The 24147-nt window shown below is 42.2% G+C and overlaps 1 protein-coding gene across 2 annotated transcripts in view; it reads right to left on the bottom strand.

Annotated features, from left to right (window-relative positions):
- LOC125882205 (matrix metalloproteinase-16-like) overlaps positions 1-24147 on the bottom strand; it is a 95404-nt gene that overhangs the window by 27637 nt on the left and 43620 nt on the right. For both annotated transcript variants that reach the window (XM_049565938.1, XM_049565940.1), the window contains 2 exons: positions 7548-7709; positions 140-357 (listed from right to left, as the gene is read on the bottom strand). In XM_049565938.1, coding sequence (XP_049421895.1) covers positions 140-357; positions 7548-7709 — 380 coding nt within the window. The remainder of the gene's footprint in view (positions 1-139; positions 358-7547; positions 7710-24147) is intronic.

Genomic DNA, 24147 nt, shown 5'->3' with positions numbered 1-24147 from the left:
TTTGGCCAGTAAAGACTGATTGCTGTGCTCTCACGTCGCTAAAAGATCCATGTTTGGGGTGAAACATCTCCAGGGTTCAAAATGACTCAAATGTGAAAATGCCCCGGGTTTGTTTTGATACCACAGACTCTCCGCTTACCTTGAAGACGAACATCTCTCTCCGCAGTATGGCGAGGGTGTTGAAGCCTCCGTCGCAGATGTTGGGTTTAGCGTTGGGGTGGGACGGCCTGTCTCCCGGGGGCAGCCTCGGAGGTCGTGTCTGCCTGTCTGGCTTACGGGGGTCTGATGGAGGATGGGAGCGGGGAGGGGGCGCCGTTGGCAAAGGCTTGGTGGGCTGGGGAAGCTTATCAGGAGGCCCTGGAGGAAGTCAGAGGAAATATCTCACTTGTTGTGATACATGTATCTCTCACACATATTTGCAACCAGAAATTCCAAAGTCCACCTTTTTTTAAGCAGAGTTCTGGAGGCAAAGACCACACTTTGTCATCCTCTACTGAACAACAATATACTGTGAACACATGGCATTTAATGCAGGTCAACACATGCAAAAGATTTTAAATATGCATCATGTCCTTCATACTCTTAAACTCTCCTTCAGCAACTGTAAACAAATCAAGGAATAAAGAAGATGGATACCACTTTCATGACTGTACGCTACGTACTGTATGAAGCTATAGCCAGCAGTTGGTTAGCTTAGCTTAGCACAGAAGCTAGAAACAGAGGGCAACAGCTAACCTGGCTTTGTTCAATGGTACAGATCCATGTACCAGCATCTTTAAGGTCACTAACACATGATACTGCCAGGCAACCAGTGGTGACTGATTGCCTACTACTCGAGTGACAATAAAACTCCAGGAAGTCACTGCTCTTGGGCAAAAAAATAGTCATGACTGTACAGATTAAACAAACAAGATGCAACACGTTAATTCCTGAACTTCCGAAACTGGTTGGAAGATTTTGTTGCCTGGGACAGAGCCAGGCTGTTTCCCCTGTTTCCAGTCTTTATGCCAAGCTAAGCTAAGCTAGCAGGCTGTTGCATCCAGGTCTGGTATGGATCTTTCCTGCAAACTACTCTTCTCAAGATGAAACAAAATATGACAGCAAACAAGCAGATACATTGCACACAAGAGGTTTGAATTAGGTCTTCTTCTAATTTAGTCTTCACTTTGAAATGCTACAACCAAAGTGTTTCGCCCATTACTTCATCAGGTTTCAAGGCTTCAACAAACCTGATGAAGCCATGGGCGAAACATGCTGTTTGTAGCATTTCAAAGTGAAAACTAAATAAAAAGAAGAAGCAATTCAGCCCTCTTGTGTGCGGTGCCATCACCTGCACCAAGTTACTGACAGCACTGTGCATAGCTCATGTGCTTTTGAATGAAGCGAAAGTGTATCAAAAAACCTAGCTTAAGATTGCAAATAGCTAGTCGCATGAACACTGAATATGGTGGGATGTAGCGAGCAGGAAAACTGGTTTGTATGTGACAGATTTATTTGATATTTAAGGATGTAAACGTGCATGCATATTTAGTGTGAACCACTTTCATTATTGCTGTGCCATTTATATCGGACCAGCCACCTGAGCTCACAGGAGAGCCGAATGTTTGAGCCAAGTCACATTTTTCACCTGTAACTACAGACAAAATGGCAAAGGACAAGGTAAGACACTGAGGAGGAAGTCTGGCAACAAGGAGCTGAAGACAAAAAAACAAAAAACAACAACAAAATAAGGAGAACAGGGGAGATAAAGGAGAAGATAGAAAAACAAGATGAGGTAAAATGAACATCAGTGGGTAGAGTTTAACACTGCCAAGTTTAGGGATTCAGCTCACCGAAGCATAATATGATATGTCAAGATGAATAAAACAGAAATAAAAAGCCCGCGGAGTAAAAATGTATATACTGTAGGGATAAAAATAAAAAGTCGTCCCAAATGGAGGCCCGGACATGCCTCGGCATCATTTCACATTCATGATTTACATGGGAGAAAGCAGGCGAGAGACGTACAGAGGAAAAACAGGGCGAGGAGAGACGGAGAGGGAGGCCAAGCGAGTGGGTTGTGTGTATGAATAATTGAGCACATGACGACGCATGAATAACACACAGTGTGACTGTGAAAACCAGGATCTGAGTTGCCATGTGTTGATTGGGGTCAACAGATGCAGGAATAGATGACTGCAATATGAAAGATGAAAATGTGACAGTCGGCCCCTCCCCCACCCCTCGTCCATAGAAAGTATCAATGAGTAATGGTGGCATGTATAAATAATGACCTTGAAAGCTACTGTAAACATTCAGGAGTTATGAATGATTAAATGACTCCACAAATGATTTAAAAGTCAGTGAATGAAAAGAGGATTAAACAGAACTGAATGAGCAACTGATCATTTAACTGAAGGAGCTGATCTATAGCGAACAATTAAACAAAGACAGACCATCAGACTCGCTGATACACTAGCTGATCATGAGATTAAGAGGGAATGCTACTCTGCTAGACACCCTCCAGTCCGCACAACTGATCAGCGGGTCTGCACGAGAGATCCCATTCACCGACTGAATTAAATCCCCTGAAATACATCCCAGATTAGCGGAGCCAAAGCACTCTGCTGTTATGTAAGCACTGGGACGACTCGCTGTCAGATGGACATGTAGACAAACATGAAAATGCATACACACACAACAGCATTACATTAAAGCCGTTACAGGGGAAATTAAACATGACATCTGGCAGATTTGGGGTCATTCAGTCTAATTTTAGCCAACGAGCCACTTCATTATATTCCCAATGATCTGAACGTCTTCAGGTGGTCGTACTGTGCATGTTAGATCAGAGGTCACCCGTGTGTCAGTCAATCTCTGCAGCAGCTCATTTCACTGATTAGTACACTTTAAACCAGCGAGCTCAGCTGGTGTGGTGATTGGCTACGGTGAAACTCTGCATACTCCTGCGCCTCAGAGGAACACGGATGGTGACCAGAAGTCTGAACTGAGAAGAGAACAAAAGAGCCTGAAGAGTGTCCTTAAATCATCTGGCAATTCTCTCCAAGACACAGATTAGTAACAGGTGTAAATAGAGTGTGCCAGGGCTGACATCAGAACCCGGAAGTTTAGCATCGCGCTGGTTCCCGGAAGAGAAAGTGAATGTGATTTTTGCATTGCGTTTTGGATTATGTCAGAAAATAAGCTCTGTGGCAAACACAAGTTTATGATACTTACAGGTTTTGTTCAGCGAGATAATCTTCACATATGAACACCTTTCATACCACATTTGAAGCTTTAAGGTAGGATCTGGAGGATTTTCAAACAAAACAAAATATAGACATATACAAATGAAATCCTGCTTAATCATCACCTGTGGGCTTCTACTCATGTGTGGTGGTGACTCTGTTTGCAGCGCTCCTGCCTTTTGACTGTATTTTGATGTTTTTGAGAGATTTCTCCAGCCAGTGAGAGAGCGCAGGTGCCGTGCCTGAGCGTGTCTGAGCGTGCACCAGCGCGAGCCTTGCCTGAACCTCTTCTGTGAAGCCTTCTTCCGTACCTCCAGGCCCCTTACACTCGGGAGAGTTGAGCCTGATAGGAGGGGCCAAATTTGAATGTGTGTTTACAAACAGCAACTGGAAAATCCTCCAGACCCTACCTTTAAATGTGATCGCCAGAAGTAAAACGCTAACGTTAGGCTTTAACGGACTACATGACTACTCCACGGTCGCATGACTCTTGACGTCACCGCCACTAAGCTTTCAACTGATTTTGGCCGCTTTATTTTAAAAAGACTGCCAGCACTCTCGCCTGTTCGGGGGTCATGACGTTTAATGTCCCCGACAGGGTTTGTAGTCATATTGAGCAACTTGTTAGCAACCGCCTTTTTTACGACACGTAAAAGCTTCAAAATTCACAAGTAGAGCATTTACTGACGTGTTTTATGTCGTAGAACAAAACCTGACACTCGCTTAAGCTTTTGTTACCCACAGACCTTATTTGAGGCATTTTAACAAATTCCCATTCAAAAAATGTATTGACTTTTAGACGAGAGAACCGGAAGTGCTAAAAGCGCTAACAGAGTTCCGGGTTTACTGGCACACTCTATGAGATCAGGTTAACTCATATCTAGATACAATCTGGACAGAAGATGTGTTTAAAATAAGGTATAAAAGGGGTTAATGATATTTGGAGTGCTCTGAACCCTTTCTTTTCTTTGCTGCTTGTGTAAACAGGAAGAACAAAATACAGCCAGTAAGTCTACTTTTATGACTTTACGAATGATCTAACTTTATCACTTATAATTACTTGAAGGCTGCAAAAAAATTTCATTAGTTTTAAAGCCAGTAAATATCATGTGAAGTTCAGGCTGTTAATTATTAATAAGAGATTATTATGGGTTTGTAAAAAGAGAATCTGAGGAATGAATGCAACCAGCAGGCTTTTCTTCTTCTACTCATCAGGGATGAGGTGACACAACTGGATAGGTTGGGCGTAGGAATACCTGGAGATTACTTGCTAAAGGTAACTCATTTAACCAGCAAACTCAAAAGGTAATCCCATGCCTAACTCCTCCCATCGTGTCACTCAAAGTCATACATGACCCAGATCATCCACTCCAGTATTTCACCCCCCTTACTTCTGGACACAGGTGTAGACTCGCCATGTGCAGAAAGGCCAGTTTAAAGTCATATAAGCACTAAATAATTAAATTTAGTCTCTTTTGTGTAAATTCTGTAAAATTCTGTGTAGTGTACGTACCTACTGAAAATGAATTTCCTCCATGAGAACAAATGCACTAATTATCTACCATGACCTCAGCACTGAGGTAAGAAAATGGAAAAGGGTACAGCTAGATGTTCAAGAGTGAATTGATCCTCCACATCAAGCTCATCGTACCCCTGTCAGACCTTTTCTTCCCACAGTTCACTGTGTGATCCTGCCTGGCTCCCACTGACTGCAAATCACAGTCTTAAATTCTACATCTCCTTCCCATTCACACTCCTACACCTCCTTTGTATGTAAATCTCTTACTCTCTGGCTTCTTTTTCCCACCTATAATTCTCTTTACATCTCACTATGTCTCTTTTTACGGAAACTCATTTCACACCTTTTCTTCATTCAGCCTTGATGTCGCACCTTCTAATTCATGTACATGTAAACTGTGCAGCTCGCAATATTGTCCCTGTTTAGCCTCCACACATCATTGCCGCTGCCACGACGAAGAAAAGGAGGCCAACTGCTACTGGAAAAGAAATGAGACTGAGAGCGGAGCTGCCATCACTTGTCCTGCCCTTCAACTCTTGGTACAACAGAGACGAGGAGGGAGGGGCGGCAGCAGCAGAGAGGAGTTAAACGCGAGAGGGATGAGGAGAGATTTGATCGCTTGCCCAGGTCTGTCACTCCCAGAGGGACGTGCCCTGACCATGTAAGCAGATGGCAGGTTCTTTTTTGTGTGTGTGTGTGTGTGTGTGTGTGTGTGTGTGTGTGTGTGTGTGTGTGCAGCCATTCATGTGACAGACCGGAGTCATCTCAGTAGAGTGTGACTGGTTTACAGCCTCGACAGCTGTACGGGACAATGCTGTCACTCCCCACCAAGTTGTTTTTGAACTTGCATGTCAAACTGAGGTTGAGACGACAATGTCAACGTAAAAAATCATGGGTCTAAAAACGATGGGTTCCTCCAAAAGAAAAAAAATCAAACAAAAGAGCACATGTCTAGATTACGGTCCCAGCAACATCCACCCTGATGTACCATTAATTCAACTCTGAGAGTGTAAAAATGACGACTACACTGATGCTCACATAATTCCGTTACTGTCAAATTGGATTTTACACTTCTGATACACCCGCCTCAGAGCTACATCAGCTTTATGAGCAGACAAAGCACAGCAGTCATCTGACACCTGCAAATGTGTGTCAACGAGGAATGTGTAGGTGCTGCGATGGTGACGTGCTCACCTCCTGTGAACTTAAATCTAGGTCTCAGTCTCAGATCTCCGCTTTAGCTGGTTCATCACAGTGATCTTATGCTATGACTGGGTTCAAATAGCACAGAAAACAGGGCTGGGAGACATGGGAAAAATCAAATACCTGACCAAATACCTTTTGATCACGGCGATGTGGTGGGGTTGACTATTGGTGCTTTCACAAAATAGTTATACAATGAGATTTTTGATAATCAGAAATGTGAATATAATGACTGAGTGGGTTAAGGAAAATAAGAGAACAGCTAGAGCAGCGTGGTATGTTCACTAAAAAACACTGCTTTACTGTAATGGAGCTTTTAAAAAGAGGAGAGGAAAACATTTACGATATGACTATATTCAAAATCTAAGACAATATCTAGTCTGATATCACAGTATTGACATACTATCAATATATATTGCTCATTCCTAGTAATACCAGTAACGAGTATCTGTGCCTTACTTCAGGCTTGGGCCCAGGGTGAATCTAAGTTTTTATTTTTGGTGTTAAGTATAATTTTGGGTATCCTCAAATAAGACCTTAACTGGACTGACACTGGGTGTCGCTTTCTTTTTGACGAAATTTTTTTTTTTGTTGCTCTAAACTTTGTTTCATGTCGCACACCTAGAGAATTTTACGTCACATATGTTGTTGAGCAATGTGATTGGTAGGACTACTATTGTCACCATGGAGATAGCAATTTTAACTCTGACCATCATTCAGCATCTCTGTCTCTGGAGCAGCCATCTGTCAGCAACGGCTCCTTTGGAGCTAAGACGACAGCAGCCAGCCAAACTGCCTTCACCAGGTTGACTGACAGCAGACATTCACTGAACCTAAATGTTTTTCATGTCAGTGCCACCGGAGGAAATCGACAGTATTTGTACATACTGACTCATTTATTGTATTTCCCAGCCATCCTTAGCGAGTGAGGGGAATCTGCCCCTCCTGATAGACTGGGAGCAATGTAGGTATGGTTAATAAGCTAAAACACACACATACAGCTAGATATCTGAGTGGCTTTCAGCTGTCTGTGCAGATTATGCTTCATGAAACGCAAATGAAGTTGGAGCATGAAAAAAACCCTAGATTTAAAAACTCAGGCTCATACCTAGATGAAGCCAGGAGGCTGTTGTTATTTTTGTGCTGTCACTCAATATAGGATGAATGTTCCTTGGTGAAGTGCATCCTTTCTGAGGTTTTGGGTTTAAAACAAACAGAAAATAAAAACAACTAACTAAACCTTTACTGTTACATGCCAGGAGAGAGACTTGGCTGGTACCCTAGAAAGACAACACGAATCTAAACTAAACAAATTAAAACAAAAACAAAACAAATAAAATAAAATGAAACTTCTATCTCAAACCGTCACAAGTTAAAACACACATATGCAGCTGTCTGTGCAGATTACGCTTCACTTAACGCAAAAGAAATACACTTGGAAAATAAAAAAATAAAAACCTGAGACTTGAAATCTTTGGCTGAAGCATAAATTGAGAACTACTGTGACTGTTTTATATCTGTTGAGTAACGCTCATCAGAACTGTCAAGCACCCTACCATGAATCAGACTCACATCTAAATGAAGCCAGGAGGCCTTACCATATATCTTCTGGATGCCCAGCAGGTCGTCCATGGGCAGTTTGAAGTTGTCAGTGTCCATGTACTGGTAGAAAGGAGCCATGATGGCCGTGGGGTCGTTGGAGTGTTCGAGGCCCAGCGCGTGGCCAAGCTCGTGGACCGCCACCAGGAACAAATCGTTACCTAGAAACAGAAAGGGAGAAGGAGGGGTGGAAAGAAAAAGAGAGAGCTGTCTGTCATCGCTGTGCTCAACAGTAAATGTGTTTGCAGCATTTTATATCTCTCACAAGTTGCACCTGTTCTGGTTGGCAGTGCCAGTGCAGTTCCTTCAAAATAAAGCCAAGTTTTGCACTGGCTGATGTAAATAAACAGCCCTTGAGGGAAAAAGTTTCGGGTTAGTTCATGGTTAGACAATAAAACAGCCCATGTATGGTCCTCGCTATAAAATGGATCCAAACATATGTGAATGTGTGTGTATGAGCTGGATAATCCAATATTGATGCACCTCATGAGTGGATTATGTAGCGAGCCACAGCCACTGATGGGATGTATTACACAGGCTCGTACACATGTACACATTCATATACACACTCCCCCTCGCAGAGCACAGAAACCCAGCGCTCTGTAATTAGCCTCGAGCTGTGGTAAGCCGAGGACTACACTGGGTTGACCTTTTGACTCAGAAGCCCTTTGTGGCCGGCAGCCAAGCCCCAACCCAATCCCAACTGTATTAGATTTGGATATTTGGGATTTAAATCCGCCCCTCCGAGTCCCATTCAAGTTCTTCAACCTACGTCACTGGTAACCAAAACAACAGCAAAAACCACTCCTCCTCTCTGATGTGTTGCCAACATGTCCAATCCAACCCATGAAGAAATGCATCATCATTGTTGAGAAACTCATGGGTGTACAATTAGGGTTAGGCTGCTGTGTCTTATGTATTATTTATAATAGCACACTGGTTGTCTGTGGGAAGCTATTTATCTGATTCCAAGGAGACGTCTAATGTCTCAAAATAAATGCACTTCAAAGGAGGCCCTCATCTGTCCTTTCATGAATTAAATGTTTTGGCAAAGAGTGATATCTTGGTGTTAAAATTATAAATTTAAAGACTTTTTTTAATACGAGTCTGGAGTTGGACAGGTCAGATGTTTTGCATGTACAATTTTCTGTTTCAAGGTTGTCCCTCCGATGCTTTCCCCGCTGCAGTCTCTTTTCAGTTTTACCTCTTTCTCTCTTTCTTATCACACGAGAGACTCGACAGGAATGAAAAAGAGCATCACTTATTCATTGCAATTCCTACTAAAGTGAGGCACTTATCTGCTGCAAATCTGTCACATGAATAACGCATCAGCAGATACAGACGGTGATTCAGATCACTTCTTAGCAGGTACAGTATAATGCTTAAGAATTTACGCACCAGACCACTACAGAGGAATGGTCTAATTGGAACCTTGTGGTGGATATTTGACTGTATAAATGTCAGTGAGTCTTTTTAAGGTTGATGTAAAGGCTTCCATTGCACGGGTTTTAAAGGACACACAGACTACATTTATATCCAGAGTTTTGCTGAAAAAGCCTGACTCCTCACTCTTGAGGAGAGTAGATATCTAGTAAAAGTACAGAAACTGAGGCAAAATTTATGCAAGCTTATAATATTGAACAAGTGTCTAGAGATAAAGTTTATAGCAAATAAAGAGAGGCACAGAAGAGAGAGGAGATAAAGAGAAGAGAGAGAAAGGGCTCAGTGAATTAGGAATCACTTGTGGAGGAAACAGGGTCACTCCCCTGCAACTGAGGATCCTTCATCAGGCCTTCCTCTGATGGCAGTGTGAGCATCGCAGTAACAGTGCTCGGTGAAGCAGTTGTAAACATCACAATATAATTGTCTAATTAATTGTAGTACAGACGTTGGTACAATTATTGCAGACAAATGTGACCAGGGTCTGTGCAGACCGGTAGGTTTTTTCTTATGGTAGATGTGTTGTTGGTGCGAAGGACTGTCAACACATTCAACTACTGAAGCATTTCCTGAAGAACGTGTGTGATTACTAGGGCTGCCCCGAATAGTTGACCAAACATTAGTCGACCAGAAAGGTCATTAGTTGGCAAGATTTCATTGGTCGTTTAGTCGCAGACAAAACAAAACAAACAAACAAATGTGAAACTCTATTAGGAGCTGCGCCTTATCCAAATAAATCAAAACCTATATGAGTGGACCATGTGGGAATTTAATTTGAAAGGACAGACACAGGAAGTGTCCACGCTCAGCAGTCAGACAGGAGTCAGGTTAATTTCCAGGGCTGGTACCTGCAGTTATTCCACAGGCTAGTTGATAACACATCGGGCAGGAAATCCAAAGTGTGGGATCATTTTGAGAAGGTGAAGGACGAACCCAAGGTGATATGTAAACTCATCTTCATTGGTCGACTACAAACATGACGCATCATCTGAAACATGTAAGTAGCTACATGCATATTGCTGTAGCTCTGGTTGAGGGTGAGAGGCTGTCAGTAAATAGTTTATTGGGAACAGGGAGACGGAGATCAGTGAGGGTACATGAGACCCTAAAAAAGAGGGTGGATCATGGGGAGTACCACCAGTTGGTCCAGGAGCTTCACCTTGATCATGCCCATTTCCAGGCATATTTTAGGATGACTCAGAGGCAGTTCGACAAACTGCTGTCCATCGTCAGACCGTACAGCTCTGGGTATCCAGCAACCACTACCACCAGTTTCTCCTCCATTGTTTATCAACTATGAAATCGTTGTCTTAACCACTACAGAAGGCCCGCCTCTAAAAGCATCCAATTGGACAATGGTAAAAAAGCAGAGATGACATGGGGCGCTTTTCCCGCAAATTCAACTCAAGGAGTTCAGAGCACTCCAGCAAAAACAGCAGGCACATAGAGCGCAGAAATGCGAGGCGCGTCGCAAAATTTCATCCTTTGATTTTATATTATTGGACACTTTTATCAACATTCGAATCCTTAAGTTATGGCCAAACATGTAGCCCTGCATGATTGAATCCATAATTCGTTCCAGTATCATTAAAACATCAGGATAACAAATTAAATATGGAAATATAAGCAAATTTTATACAATAACAGCATGAAACGGTAACAAAGTACGACGCTTAAGCACATGCTATTATGCTATTAGAGTTCTTCATGCACAGGTTAATGCAGTACAAGCACATGAGAGCTGTACCAGCTCTGATACTACAGATGCTCTGGTCACATCAGCTGTACGAGTAAAGGGAAAGACTGTCTGTCTTTTTCCATCTCTGTCTTGTTCTATCCCTCAATCTTGATTCAGTCTTTCTTTCTCCTGGGGCCATTTGAGGTCAGTGTTATTGTTGTTGTTGTTTCAGCTGCTTATGTAAGACACGCGGTGGTAGACAGGGACGTCCTGTTGGCCCTGGGGCCACAAACAAAGCCGAGGAGGTTTGCACTGCCTGGCTAATTATCAGCTGGACGGTATATACAGAGCCTACGCAGGGGATGGTAGAGAGTGGAGAGAGACGGTAGAGGGTATGAGGCAGACAGCGAAGGATGAAAGAGACAAAGAGGTAATGTGAGGGGAGAGTGTACAAGAGGAGAAAAGAGGCGAGATGAAGGCGAGAGAAAAAGTTACGGGAGGGAGGGAGAAGAGATGAGTGGGAGACAAAGACTCGAAAGAGTAGATAATTACGGAGATAAAAAAGGTGAGGTAAACTGAGGAGAAAGGGTGTTTGGAGTGATAGCTGCACGAGGAAAAGTTGGGACACAAACAGGACGATAAAGAGAGGGGGAAAAACTGAGGCAAGGAAAACGATAAGGTTTGGGACTATTTGTTATCTTGTGAGATGTTCTAATGTTCCCACAACCACAAAAGATGGAGATGATGAATTATACAACTGTAACCTTTGACCGTGGCATTTGTAACATCACCCTCCTGTCAGTGGCTGTATCTCAGCTCCAAAACATAAAGTAGAAAATAGAAAGAGAGGGCCTTAACAGCAGGATACAGACTAAGAAAACAATGCCAGGAGATGAAATACATTACAAAGCTGTGCAGGGTTTGTGCGATAACCCACTGAGGGTGACAGTATTTTTGTTTGTGAGAGAAGAGGAGATGTAGGACATTTTTACCATACTGTGATTCATCACTCTCATCTGTGCCATCCGCTGGTTAGAGCAAGAATTTAGCATAAAAAACAACACATTCCAAACAACTATTTAAAGCATAAAAACTACACTTGATCCAACAAAACAAAATTCCAGTACTTCTAAATTATTTTAAAGTATTTTTGTTTCCATGTTAAGCGGGCAATGATCATAGTGGCAGCAGCAGTCTTGCCGACTCTCTCCTCGGGGAAGGTCAAGGTTGTTGCTAATGAGATAGTGTAGCCAGGGAGAAGAAGAAGAAAAAACAGAAAAATAAAGAAGGAAAGATTTAGTGGAAGAGGTGGAGGAGGAGAGTCACTGGAGATTTATGATCAGAAGTACCTCTCTCTGTCTTTCCCCACAGGGTTGCAGTAAAGTAAACAGGGGTTGTGATTAGAAACCAGAAACCTCTACCTGCTCTTTCGCTATAATTTACCGGCTCCCTGCACATGCCACTGCTGCTACAGCCGACCTGCTGGCTGGAGGCACATGTGACATGGGAATACTGGGTTTCAGACATAAACACACAGAGACAAACACGTACCGGCCCACAAATCAGATATGGGGCCCTGGACACTGCTGTTCAATTGCAATAATAGCTTAGGTTGTCAGTGCAGGCCTCCAGGGGACTGTAACCCTCTCTGCTTCCTTACTGTTTAACTAAGCGCCTGTGGTTCACTCAATACATGACATCTGACGTCAGCTACAAGCACTGGGTGACCGAGACTGTCCTCTTGTTAGCTTCTCTAATCTTTGAACCCTTATGTAAGTGTTCCCCCAGCTTCCGGATGTTCATTATCACTCTTTTTTTGTCCAGTGTAGACAAATTACCAGCGCTATCAAGGGACCAATTGTTCCTCTCCAGTCAGGAAAGCTTTCGAAAAACACAACAACCCCTGCAACGTTAACACCATATCAACATCTTGAACCAGCAAAAGCCCACAAATAAAGCTATAACAACCTCCAATTGAACACACAAAGATGCCCAGCAGAGGCTGGCCATTTCTAACTCCTCCACCCTTTCTGGAGAAAACACAGCTGTGAGTGTTACTGCTGTTATCTCATTGCTGTTGTTGTGCTGTCCAAGTCTAAGCAAGCATAAGCACTCTCTTTGTCCCAAAGGACCTCAAATGTTTCCCATTGTTCAGCTCCCACAACTCCCTGGGTGGCTGACACCGCACTTTCAGGAAAGGTCTTGGAAAAACTTGCGCTGTGCGGTAAAGTGAATGCAAAAAGGGGTTAAATGCAATTTTAACATTCCTGAAAATGCAATTAAAACCTTTTTGGGCAGCAGGTGAAAGGTTCTTAACCTTTTTTGTTGGCTGATTCCCTCACAGTTCTGTGAGATGGATGTAAGAGCACCTTCTTCAGCACCACCCATCATGTTCCAGGTTTGAATTGTTTTTAAACTGGATGGTTTTACACTGTTACTTATATAAAAGTGTATGTTTATAATTATTTCTTCATACAGTTCAATCGTCAATGGCCCTGTTCATACCTGGTATTTCCACAAAGTAGACAGCACACACTAAACAATCACCATGACAAACTGAGATCCAATCACTCAAACCACTTGCAGAGGTGGTCTGAGACGCATCTGACCATATATGTTTTGTAGAGTAAAAGCTGCTGTGTCCTGATGCATCCCTGACAAGGTCTACCTCATAAATGCAAGACGAGGCGAGGCGCACTAAGGTCCCGATCATACAGAGAGCATTTTAGCAGCTGGAGGCAGCTTTTTGTAATTGTTTTTAATGAGAATGAAGCTTTTTGCTCGCGTTTTTTGCGTTGCAATGCGCCTTGCATTTCTGGCAAAGCACTCCGAACTCCTCAAGTTGAAGAAACTTCATCTTAGAGCGGAAAAACGCCCCGCATAATCTCTTCTGTATGTCATGTGTTTTTCCATTGTCCAATCGGATGATTTGAGAGGCGGGTCTTCTGTGGTGGTCGCGACAGCAAGTTTACAGTTGTAAACAATGGAGGAGAAACTGGTGGGAGTGGTTGCTGCATACTGAGAGCTACACGGCCCGACAATAGACAGCAGGTTGTCGAACTGCCTTGTCATCCTAAAATCAGTCATTCTAAAATATGCCTGTACAAACGGCCATCACTGAGGAGAAGCTCCTGGACCAACTGGTGGTGCTCCCCCCGTTGTTCCACCCTTTTTTTTAAGGGTCTCATGTACTCACACAGATCTCTGTTTCCCTGTGCCCAACAAACTATTTGCTGACAGTCTCTCACCCTCAACCTGAGCTACAGCAAGTACCCTCTGCCTCAACATTTTAGGAACTAGAAACTAATTACTGTGACATAAAATATAAATACAGGGTAGACTGATCACATGGGAAGGTTAGTGTAAGGACATGATGGGGTGGTTGCATAGCAACAATAACAAGGCGCAGCAAGTGTGGAGGCTCAAGGTTGGTTTGGTCATGTTTACATTTGTTCTACTACCACTTGGAGTGTCAGAAGCTGGGTTTTTAAAATATTTATCCATTACTTTTAGCTATTTAATCTACTTCTCCATATTTTTTGAGCTGCTACACAATCCTTTCATGTACCCTCTGGCACTGCAAGAGCACCCACAGGGGTCCAAGTACCCCTGGCTGGAGTTGATGAATGTGTGTGATGCAGAGAGGAAACAATCTTATTTTAGTCAATAAAATTAATCTGTGTCAAAGTGCTGTTGATGCAGAACCTCGCTGACATTGAAGAGAATGAGTCACACCTGATCTAAGACAGCTCTTCACCAGCTTTTACACAAGAAATGGCATTGGTTTTCGAGAAGATAAAATACACAGTAAGCTGGTGACCCTGTTCTTAGGTATTGTACCGTTCCTGACACTGGCTGAGAGCTCAACAGTGGAGAGCAGGAAAAAGAAGGAAATCAGCTGTTAACCACTAGCGGAGGTGAAGTTCACAATACTGACACTGTTGTTTGTCTGAGCCGCTACGTCATCAGAAATCAGAACAACCTTCACCCTGAAGGAAGCCGCAGATATGTGAAGTGAGAAGGAAAAGAACAGAGTCCACAAAGGCAACAGTGAGAGCACCAGCCATCCAGGAGTGCCGTGCCGTACTGACAAGCTGCCAGAGAATCTCAGTCCAGTGGTTCAGTGCCTGGCTCAGAGGGCCCTGGGCACACTGAGCTCTGCTGGCTGTCAGACTGGAGCTGTGTGCCTGACTTGACAGAGTGACCATTGTGAAGAATGCAGCCAAAGTACAATGGCTGCATTCTGCTCGCTTCACTTTTACACTCTCTCCGCTTCCAACATACCCTCACAGGACAAAACAGAAACACACAGTGTGCCATGAGGTGCATTTACCCACATCAGCTTTTAGTAATACAAATATGAACACCGAGGTTTTCACATGTGAAGTTCCAGGAATCAAGTTGGAGCTAAAATGCCTTTCCTTTCCTTCCTCTGGTTTGTTGCAGTCACAATTTGAGATTAAAATGTCGTTGGTAGATACTGTGTTTGCAGCCAGGATTACATGTGGCACCAACATTCAGTCAGCATTGATGAGCAGTCAAGTAAATCCAGTTTCTGTGACAAATTAAGCCAGAAAACAACATTGGATTTATTGATGTTGATAGATTTTCAATGTAACGAGTCCCTGGGAGCTGTAGGTGCTCATTTGAGTGGGTCCCCAATAATATCTGGTGTCATGTGGTTAAATTATGATTATATTCATATATACTTCATTTAGAAACCCACAGACTGTATAGATGTATTAAACAAATGTCACATCTTCAGTTGAGTATAGAGAGCACAAAAATCATCTCCCCATTATCAAGTAAATCAAATGTCATATAACTGTGATATAGAATAATACCTAAAAATTTAAATAAGCAGCTGTATGAATTTAACAGTTTGACATTTTAAGAAATAAGTGCGTTCCTTTTCTTTCTGAGAAGAGTTTTTACGTTTTCCTTTCACTCACTGAGACTATGAACAAATAGGGATGTTGTCGAACATGAGAAGTATGTGCAATGTGCTAATTAATTGACTGAAAATTAATTGGCAACTGTTTTGATAATGGCATCTAAGAGCAAGGGGGCTCCTGGTTTGAACCCAGGGTGGGGGAGCCCTTCTGTGCGGACTTTTCCTCCCACAGTCCCAAGACATGCAGGTTAATTGGTGACTCTAAATTGGCCGTAGTTATGAATGTAAGCGTGAATGGTTGTCTGATAGTCTGGCAACCTGTCCAGGGTGTACCCCGCCTCTCGCCCAGTGTCAGCTGGGACAGCAATGAAATAAGTGTTATGATAATCAAATAACTGCTCTAGTGATGTTTTAAACATTTCAAGCTTCTTAAAAGTCAGAATTTGATGTTTTCTTTGTCATACGTGATAATAAACTGAGTAACTTTGACATTTTCATTTTGGACTGTTTTTACGATACAACATACCATTTAAAGACATCACCTTGGGCTTTGAGAAATTACACAAGGCATGTTTCACTATTTTCTAAAAATTGGTTGGGCCGCTTTGCCGGCAAGCTGTGAGCGTTTAGACACACAGAGCCAGATTGGCGAGTTGATCCGAGGTGCCCAGTTTTCTGCCTCGTAGGGTAGACATATTGGTGGAACCTTTTTAGTTTAAACAGACCGACGCGGCCTTCCGCAACAGGAGGGGCTGTTGATGACGCTGCACATGCGAGCCACTGGCGGTGGATAAACAGGAAAGAGCTAATAGCAGGAATTAGCGAGCAGCTAGTAGCAAGAGGGAAACACAAACCTGACAGACACTGTAAAGATGAGCAACTGGGGAGACTGAGAATTGCGCGCCCTCCTTGTCCTCGCAAACAAAGAGGCCATTAACCGTCAGATGACGGGAGCGGTGAAGAACGGGCCGACTTATGAGAGAATCGCCGAAGGACTGACCAGCCGCGGCTTCCCTCCCACGTCACTGTTTATGTCACGCGCTGAGCTACACGTTTTGTTACTTGCTCACGCCCCCCATTGCCCCGAAAAAGGCGCATTCTGTATAAACAAAGTAGGTAGGCGGCATTTTGCTGCACTCCCTGATTTTGTTTTTATACTGCCAATGCTTAAAGAAGACTGATTGGGCTTTCCTGTAAATTCCTATTTAAAAAGGGCTAGTAATAAAAATAACAGATAGTTGCAGCCTGAAAATGTCGCATTATGTAGGTAAAAATAGGGCGCGTCGCCTGCACGGTAAAGCATTATTAGGTCATAATCGGAATGAGTGAATTCATGATCTGCTGCTGTCCTTATGAATGTCCATAGTAATATCCACATACTTGTAATTTTTGGTACGTTTTCTAAATCTGAAAATACAGTTTAAAGTTACTGTCTGTCAGAGGTCCTAAAGGACCACCATGCTGCCGACACCTCCAGTGAGCAACACTATGTTATAGAGAACAGTCTGTTGTTCCACTAGTTCTCCTTCCTCCCCTCTTCTTCTACCACTCCACTGTTTGCCTGCCCCCTCTCTGCCTCTGTTCCCCTCGCTCTAGGCTGTTGATATTGGTTGAGCAACACTTGTGCTGCTGAATCTATTACACTTAATTCTCACAAGCTTGTCAGAGAACAAAACCCCGACTGATGGGAGCAACATATGTACACTGGAGTAATTATTTATTTACAGAGGCTGCTACAGAGTGAAATTCTGTGCGTGGAACACTGCCAGGGATCCAAATATTGGCCGTTCCTGTGGACTCCAGGTAAATAAACCTGCAGAAAGGAGGGAAAAATGCTGCCAAGGAAAGGACATCCTTTATTCTTGTCATGTTTATCTCTGTGCAGCACCTGCGAGTGAGATGGGGGATGTGTGTACATTTTCATTGTGATCATTAATCATTAATAATGCATGTGCATGCAATGGTTGGCGCACACTTCTGCAGCTGTGTCCATAGACACAGCAAACAGCGAATAGTAATGTTTCTTCACCACAAAAATGCTGGAGGAAACTTTCTAAACTGAGCTTGTAGCGGTGAACGAGACAGAGAGGCAATGCTAACAGAATTTTCAATAAACCTGCAAAACCCGAAAGGCCAGAAGAATCTAGTAAAGATCTGATAAACGTCTTCAATAATGCTCCTCTTTTAATGTGGTCTGAGTAACATACTTTGTAAAGCACCACCCTGGACCCTCCTTAGGTCATAAAAACTCTCCGCTAAGTTTAGCAAAACAAGTGATGATTCACCAACCAATAAATCCTCAACTTTAACAAATGCCTGGCTTGTTACTTCTTTGTTCCATCTTCTTGGTGAAAAAGGAAAATGTCCACTGCTTTTCCACAGCTACCATCTGACATTTCTCTTCTCAATGCTCACTACAACGTTGAAGTGGCAGTCGAATAATGAATACTGAAAAAGGAAAACAAGCAGTTAAAATGGAAGCACTGAAAGAAGTTTCAATTGGTTTCAACTGTTCAGCTCCACGTCAGCTGAAATTTTACCTACTTTCACCACAGACACGTCAACTGGCATTTCCCCTGCTTTCATCTTTTACTCTACCACTCCTTTCATCTCGTACTCTTCAATTGACAACTCAACTGCTTTCAGTGGTTACACTTCATCGGCTCAATTTTAACTGCATTCATTGCTTTCCTTTCAACTGGTGTTTCTCTTTTCAATGGCTGCACTTCCACTGACACTTCAAACCATTTCTGGTCGCGGGTCTCTTTGAACATCAACAACATCAAAAAACACTCCAAAAATTTTCACTGTTCATACACAATTTACTCCAACTGCACTCATGCGAGTCGAGGCCGTTATCTTTCAGTTTTAACTGGCACCAATTTCCTTCATAACTTCACTGACACTTCCAGCTGAACTCATCGCCGACACTGACTGACATTTCAACTCCTCGCAGTGCTTGAAATTTAATCCTCAATCAGAATCTTCAACTCCTTTCAGCTTTCACCTCAACTGACACTTCAACTTCAGGTCACTTTAGCTGACATTTCCACTTCTTTCAGTGTTTATTTCAACTGTCACCTCGACAAAAATGTCGACTTTCACGCTTTCAAATGCTTCAACTGCAAAATTTCAGCAGAGACCTCAAAAGTTTTCTTCGGAAAATGCAACTGTTTCTGGTTATTTTCTATTTATGAGTGGAGTAAAAGAAAATGTTCATTGCTTTAAAACAGTTGCCAAAAACCCTCCTCGCTTTTACGACTGGATCAGAAGAAGCATTGTTGGGTGAGACTTTCTTCCAGGATGCTGACTACAAATCTGATATTTACAGACAAATGCTGCCTTTGTGGATGTGTCACAGAGTTTTTAGCCTGAGGTCTGAATGTACAGAGGTTACGAGTGACTCTCTGGGTTTGTAGCAAACACATTTTCCTATAATGACTTAAACAGTAACAAATGGCTCAGCGGGTCACCAGCGTGCCGCAGCATCCTTAAAGAGTCTAAAAATGTTCCCTACATTATGTATAACACTGGTAATAACACGGCCTGTTCATCCTTTCAGCACAGAATCATCACTAAAGATGCAAAGTGCATTCCTTGAAGACTGATAACGAGGCAGATCTGTTTACACTTTCTGTTTGCTAAGTATTATGGGTATGAGGTTATGAAAGCATCTGACTGACTAGTGGGAGGCCAAGCCTCCCCAGGTGCACCATTTGTGTGTGCTTCTGAGAGTGTAAGTGTGTGCGTGTGTGTATTCATGTGTGGGGGCGGAAGAGAGTACGGCCGCCCACGTGGAAGTTGATGCTGCTGTCAGTAGGCGGCCGTCTATTTCTAGTGGCAGCCTGGTGAGCAGGAACGCATGGTGATATCTCAGCTTTCTTTCTCTTTATTTCATTTTCTTTGTAAAAGTGTGAAAGCAATTATTTGAATTTCTTATCACTCTCAAAAGTGGCATTCATAGTTGGAAATTAAACTAACTTGGTGTGTAACCACCAAAGATATTTCTCACACAATAAGGAGGGTATGAAAGGTGCCGCAGCAGATTCAAACACTAGCGTATGATCAGGACACGTAGTAGCATTTATCTCACATCTGTGCTATTGTCACAGCTAATATTATCCAAATCTTATATTTCCCATAAACTCGGTGGTCTTCTGCCATAAAAAAGATTTCTGATACTCCCTCCTTCCTGTTATTGGCAGCTTTAGCTTAAGTAAAGAGCTTACAAAGTGGAATATGTTTTCCTCCTATGGATCTTTAACTCAAGTCAAACCTGCCAGTGCTGCGAAGTCTGAAATCTCAAGCTCCAGATTTGCACCATAAAGCAGCAGTTTCTAGTCATTTGCTATATAGAGAACCAACAGGCCTCCTCCTGCCACCAACTGCCAGCGTGGCAAGTCTAAAAACCTTAGCTCCCAATTTGTATCACAACATAGTTTCTTGTTTACTTTCTGTAAAGCAATCCATCAGATTTTCTGACACAGACACAGGGTGCTCGGCTTTTTTTAGTACTGATGCCTCTAATCAATTCAAAAAAGGGCTGAACAAAATGAATTAAAGGGCTTTAAACTGTGTGAATGCCATTTCCTGCGCTTACACATTCTTCTATCAATCTCGCCTGGTTTTGAAACTCCGTGTGTATATGCACGATGGTGCACATAAAATCTGAGCTGTGCACATAATTCTCAGCTCTACATGCACCGGTGCACATAACTGGGTGCAGAAAATATGTTGTGCCGGGCTGCCAACTCTCACAAATTGTCTGCGAGACTCGCGCAACTGACAGTTTTCACGCCACATGTCTATCTTTTAACATGATGTTAAACAGCTTCATATCTGGTAATGATAAAGAGGACACTGTCAACACACTGTCAACGCACAGATAGAAAAAACAGAGCCACATATTGCAACTGCAACACTGTTAAACACTCCAGTCAAGACCGTCGCTGCTTAGATTTTGATGCATGTCTATACATGCTGTTACTGTAGTGATACTTAGAGAAGCAAAAAAGGACAAACACAGACTCAAAAAGCAGTAATAATTTATGGAACAATTTTCAAAAAGATCTAAATTCAGAAACACTTATATCCACTGATGAATTTAAAGGCATCATAAAGAATGTGGTGACATAGACATGTGCTTGTTTTTCTTGAGGTCACTATGATTGAGTAGTTGTTTTTATTGTGGACTTTTGTATTAATATGCTGTATTTATTGCATTTTAATGTGTTTTGATCAGCTGCTACCTCGGCCAGGTCTCTCTTGTAGGACATTTTCAATCTCAATGGGAGTTAGGTTTGCTGAGAAACGCAGTGGATTTCTGCTCAAAATGTTTCTGCCTCTGAAAACACTACACATTTCTTTACAGCTCAAGTCAGCTCAATTGATATTGTATCATATGACTCTTATAAATTAAATGAATATATGATTTCCTTCTACAGGTTTGCGGAAATTTTCAATGTAATCCTGTTTAGGATGATCCTGACTGTAACCATGTAAAATTTGAAGTCACTTTACGGTGCCATTTTTGTCAGAATTATCGGGACATTCAATTTAAATTATACTATAAAACATTTATGATTTCCCTTTGTAGCTCTTTTTCTATTTAAGAAACAAAGAAAACGAGGTCTTCACAGGTGTTACGAGGTCAAATCCCAGTATATGTTTGATTTATATTCAGGCATATAGTGTCACATATTTTCAATGGCATCTGTACACAATCCATTTCTCCCAATGTTTTGTATATTTTTCCATCTCAAGTCTTAAAAGTAAGTTTTTCCATACAGTATATTTCATTTATAATCCCCAGCCATTGGGCCAGTGGTGGAGGATCAACTTGCAACCATTTGCGAGTTATAGCTTTCCTGCTACTTGCCAAAAATATCTTTGGGAATGTTTCAGGTATTTTTCCTGAGTATACGGTGACAGACTAGACTAAATCCATCCCAATTATCTTATGAATCTCAGCTGCAATCTCTTGCCAACATGGTTGTATTTTGGGGCATGCCAAGAAAACATGATAATGATTGGCCGCTGAGGTTCTGCACTGCCTCCGACAAAAGCCCTGATTTATGATTCCCCATATTTGACTGTCACAAAAAACGTCGTAGCAGTTGATTTTTTGGTCAATCATGACAGAGGTGCCTGGAAAAAGGGATAAATACACCAATGGGGGCAGTTAAATGCACCAGCACATGTACACAGATGTAGGTAGAGGCAAACAAACAGTACATCAAGAAGAATCTTGTTAACCATGCTTAAATAAGTCTCTAACAAAAGAGATTTTCTGTATTATTAAAGCACTATCCTTATTTAAAATCACATTTAGTTTCATTAGTAGATAATCTAAAAGACCACTTGACCTGCGCCGCCTGCCTTATCTTTGATGGACTTTAAATTCTGGTGTCTTTTCCTGGGAACAGTGTTCATATTTTTACTGGAAAAAGAAGCAGAGAAGGTGGCAGTATTTTTTCCATCCCTGAGCAGTGTCTGCACCTGTCCTGTCAGCCTATGAACAGCTCCAAAAACATCCACCAATCACAGGTTAGGAGTCAAGACAGCCTGTACGACTCCTGAGAAGCAGAGCCAGGGGAAAAAAAAACCCCTGCTGCTCCTTGAACATATGGAGCTTTATGTATTATCATCTCAGAGCTATGCACTGTGCTGTATATTGTAAACCATATATATGTCTGTTGTGGTGTATATTATATTACATTAAGTGAATTCATCATGTTCCTGGACTGGATCATGTCATGTCCTATACTGATGTATTATATTGCATCGTATCATATCACAGTGTTACATCACGTAATGTCAACTGACAACACTGCATCCTTGAGATAAACTGCCTACAAGGTAGTGAGTTCTTCCAGCACCCTTGAAATGTGTGTGTATAGCTTTCTGTGCTGTTTTACCGCCTGTGTCCTCCCACAAACTCTTCTACTTACAGTAACCCAACCATCAATACTGTTCCTACCACCTGCCCAAATGTAGCCACACTGGACGTCCTCAGGACTCACACATACACATGCTTCCAGTAAAAGATAAAGATCTGCGCCTGTGGTAAGAAAAAGCATCTGATTCTCCCCATTTATTTTCTCGGAGAGATAGAGCGAGCCGGCGGCAGAGTCGGGGAGATAGAGGGACACAGATAGAGACAGAAGGACATCGGGAAGATTGAAGATCTTTATAAAACACACTGTAAGATGAAGGAAGGTTTTCTGAGAAGCCGAACAACCTTGAAAGAATGAGCAATCACTTAACTTTTCTAGGTTATCCTTCTGATGAGCAAGAGTGGGAGACAAAAAACAGAACAATTAGTTATCAGTCTTTTATTTCTAGCAATATTTCAATCAATGGGTTTTTGAGGGTTTAAAAACAATGACGATTACCTTGACTACTTTACGAAAAAGAAGGCAAATCCTCCTTTATGCCGACGACACAATTCTTTATCTCTAAATGGGTCAGATCTTCTTCAGTGGGATTTATACCTCTACATCGAATCTACGCCTTATGTACAGCGTGCACCTCCCCAGAAATGTAACTGCACATCGTGATGATGCAGACCTTCTGTCTGTCTACCTTTTGTAAGCTTTTACTTTTATTTCACAGATAACACAATAAAGCCTCCACAAAAATAGCATTTTTTAGTCTTGTGTGTGATTTATCCTGGCTTCATATGAGCAGAGGAAATCTCCACTAGTCGCTAGGCTAATTTATGCAATGTGAAATGGCATAGGCTTGTGCTAATAACATTAGCATCTTAAATTTGTTTGGAAAACGTGTTAAGTATAAGACAGTTGTTTTGTCAGTGAACCTTGTGAGCTGTAATGGAGCCGAATTTTGTAACGTTACCTTTGTTAAATGTCACTGTTGTCCCTGGCTTCATATGAGTAGAGGAAATGTCGGCTAGCTGCTAAGCTAATATAGACAATGTAAAATGCTATAGGCTTGTGCTAATAATGTTAGCATGTTGTAATTGTGGGGAAAATGTGTCCAGATAAAGACAAGTGTTTGTCTGTGAATGCTGCGAGTTATAATGAAGCTGATTTGTGTACTTGTGTTTGAAATTGTCTCTATTAAACCATGTTTAATGTGTGCACCAACTAGTGTTTTGGAGGTGTAACTGCAGAGTGACACAGACACACCACTGCACAAGTATAAATGCTGTGTAAAATGTATAAAAGTATAAAGGCTGAAGGTGAACTCAACATGCCACAGCCTGGCTGAGAGTGAGTACGAGCTTTTAGGAATGAGCGAAAGAACACAACAAGACAAAACGATAGCATCTTCGCAAAACACAATACAGCACAACAAACGTTTCATCTCGATTATGTTGTTTTCATAATGGTCGGAAGCCAAAATTGTAACTGGGAATAAAAGTTGATCAGTGGCCAAGCCCTAATTTGGAGCCACATCAAAAACAGGGACTTCACCTCTTAACTTTATCAGGCCTTGTCCCACAAAGAAATACACATAGAAAGGAGTCCCTAGCTGACATTACAAACGAGACACTAATGAGACTGTCACTCAGAATATTAGACCAAATCAGTTGCAGTAATGGAGCAACATGCGGGGGCAGACT

This window comes from Epinephelus fuscoguttatus, linkage group LG21 (genome assembly GCF_011397635.1).
Source record: "Epinephelus fuscoguttatus linkage group LG21, E.fuscoguttatus.final_Chr_v1".
In the NCBI taxonomy this organism is placed as follows: domain Eukaryota; kingdom Metazoa; phylum Chordata; class Actinopteri; order Perciformes; family Serranidae; genus Epinephelus; species Epinephelus fuscoguttatus.
Note: the sequence above shows the minus strand (reverse complement) of the source record. Positions and strands in the feature narration are given on the sequence as shown.